The sequence below is a fragment of the Myotis brandtii genome, unplaced genomic scaffold (assembly GCF_000412655.1).
Source record: "Myotis brandtii unplaced genomic scaffold, ASM41265v1 scaffold825, whole genome shotgun sequence".
In the NCBI taxonomy this organism is placed as follows: domain Eukaryota; kingdom Metazoa; phylum Chordata; class Mammalia; order Chiroptera; family Vespertilionidae; genus Myotis; species Myotis brandtii.
The window spans coordinates 1822570-1824927 of NW_005371349.1; the positions used below are offsets into that span (position 1 = coordinate 1822570).

Genomic DNA, 2358 nt, shown 5'->3' on the forward strand with positions numbered 1-2358 from the left:
CGCGGGGCTGGAGGGGGCGGCCGGGGGTCCCTGAATGATCAGCTCCCCCCGCGCAGCGACCGCCCCCCAGCAGGAGTGACGGTGTCTTAGGGCTGAGGTCACCCCATAGGACAGTGAAGAAAGAGGGGAGTGAGGCTGACACTCTCGGGCCATGGGAGGGAGTCCCCAGTCCCCAGAGGTGAGAGCACGCAAGGGGGGCGGGAACCTGGCCCATGGCCGCCTGACCCGCGTTTCCATGACCGACCGCCAGGGGGCCCCCGAGGCTTACACAGCGCCCCTCAGGGCCGCGTGGGTGAGGACAGGTGGGTGCGGGACCCGCACCAAGAGGGGGCAGGTCTGGGAGGGGGTGGGTCTGGGAGCAGGGACAGGACGGGCCTCCAGGCCGGGGCCTGTGGGTGGGCCGGGCTCTCCACGCTCCGCTCCCCACCCTCACGGGTCCCATCCCACAGGCAGCTCCTGGCACATTTCCACTGCCTGTCCTGCGACCGTCCCCTGGAGACAGCCGTGACTGGACAGTGAGTGCCCACGCCTGGTCGGCCCCACTCCCTGCCCCCCTCCCTCGTGGGCCCACTCCCGTCTGCCTGGCCTGCTGCCCGCCTGGTCCTCGCCCCACCCCCAGCAGGAGGGCTCCCGGGGCAGGAGGCCCGTGGGGAGGGGGTGGGGGACGGGAAGATGGGATTTCTCACACTCGACCCTCCCTTCCCTCTGCCCCGCCCAGGGTCCTCCCCACCACGCCCGTGGGGCCCAGCCTGCCCGGGCACCGCTCCACCCGCCCCTACACCGTCTTTGAGCTGGAGCAGGTCCGGCAGCAGAGCCGCAAGTACGCAGGGGAGTCGTGGGCAGGGCTGTGCCGGGAGGCAGGACAGACAGCGATGCGGGCTCCCCCTCACCGGGGACGCCTCTGAGCTGGCACCAGCTCTCCCAGGGCAAGAATGGGGCAGGCAGAAGAGGCAGGACCAGTCACACCTGCCTTCGGAGTCCTGGGGGGACCTCGCCAAGGCTGCCGGCCACCTTCCCTCCTCACCCCCGTTCCCAGGCCCTCCAGTGCCTCAGCCGTGGCTTGGCATCACTCGGCGAGAGGCCGCTCGGCACCTCTGGAGCTCGGCCCACACCTGCAGCCTTTCCACCTCCTGAGGGTGGGCTCAGAGGAAAGGGGGGTTTTCAAACTGAGCTGAGGAGCCTAGGGGTTTCCGGTGCGCAGGGCGAGGCACCGCCCCCCAGGCTGGCTGGAGGAGCTGGCTTCTCTCCGGGCGGCTCCTGCACTGCCCACCTCAGCAAACCTTCCTGGCAAGCCTGGGCGTGGTCCCTTGGGAACGGCGGAAAGGGCTCCCGCCCACCTGAGTCCCGCTGAGCTGGGGGTAGAGAGGTGGTGTGAGCCGGGCGTGGACTCCGGCCTGTGCATGGGGTCCGGCTGTGCGGCCGCCTCACCCTCCTTTCTGCCCACACCCGCAGCCTCAAGCTGGGCAACCTCGCCTTCCCGCGGGCTGACCTGGCGTCGATGGAGCGGAGCGTGGGGCGTCTGCGCACCATGCACTCCAAGATGCTGATGGACATCGAGAAGGTGCAGTTCCACTACGGGGGCTCGGTCAAGGCCAGCAGCCAGATGATCCACGAGCTGCTGCAGGCCCAGTGCCTGGGCGGCCCCTGCTGCAAGCGGTAGGACAGTGGTGCAGACTGAGCCCACCGCTGGAACGCCCTGTGGAGGGAGGGTGTGTGTGGGGGGGTGGCCCTGGCCGGTGTGCTCGGTGGTTAGTGTCAGCCCACGGACTGAAGGGTCTCAGGTTCAATTCCAGTCACGGGCAGGTACCTCGGTTGCAGGCTCGATTCCCTTCCCTGGTCATGGTGTGTGCGGGAGGCAGCCAGTCGATGTGTCTCACTCACATTGGTGTGTCTCTCCCCCTCCCTTCCACTCTCTCTAAAAATCAATGGAAAAATATCCTTGGGTGAGGATTAACAAAAAATAGTGTGTGTGAGAGTGTGTGTTTGTGTGAGCGTGAGTGTGTGTGTATGTGAGTGTGTGTGTATGTGAGTGAGTGTGTGTGTGAGAGTGTGTGTGTGTGAGAGTGTGTGTGTGAGCGTGAGTGTGTGTGTATGTGAGTGAGTGTGTGTGTGTGAGAGTGTGTGTGTGTGTGTCTGTGTGTGAGAGTGTGAGAGAGTGGTCCTCACGATGGCTGGCCAGGAGGTGGCTCTGCTCACTCACCCGCCTGTCTGCCCCTTGCTCTGCCCTGGCCCCAGAGGCCCCTGAGGACAGCTGCCCCCTCCCTCTGGCAGGCCCCCCCCCCGAGGTCACCCGTTCCGTCCCCCGCTGTCCTCCTCACAGGGTGTCGGAGATGACGGACTACAGCTTCGCCACGGTGT

General features: G+C 66.6%; 1 protein-coding gene across 1 annotated transcript in view; it reads left to right on the forward strand.

Moving 5' to 3' along the window:
- QRICH2 (glutamine rich 2) overlaps positions 1-2358 on the forward strand; it is a 21388-nt gene that overhangs the window by 17884 nt on the left and 1146 nt on the right. Inside the window, exons 14-17 of the mRNA XM_014531741.1 lie at positions 413-515; positions 719-820; positions 1453-1656; positions 2321-2354. Of these exons, the coding sequence (XP_014387227.1) occupies positions 413-515; positions 719-820; positions 1453-1656; positions 2321-2354 (443 nt within the window). The remainder of the gene's footprint in view (positions 1-412; positions 516-718; positions 821-1452; positions 1657-2320; positions 2355-2358) is intronic.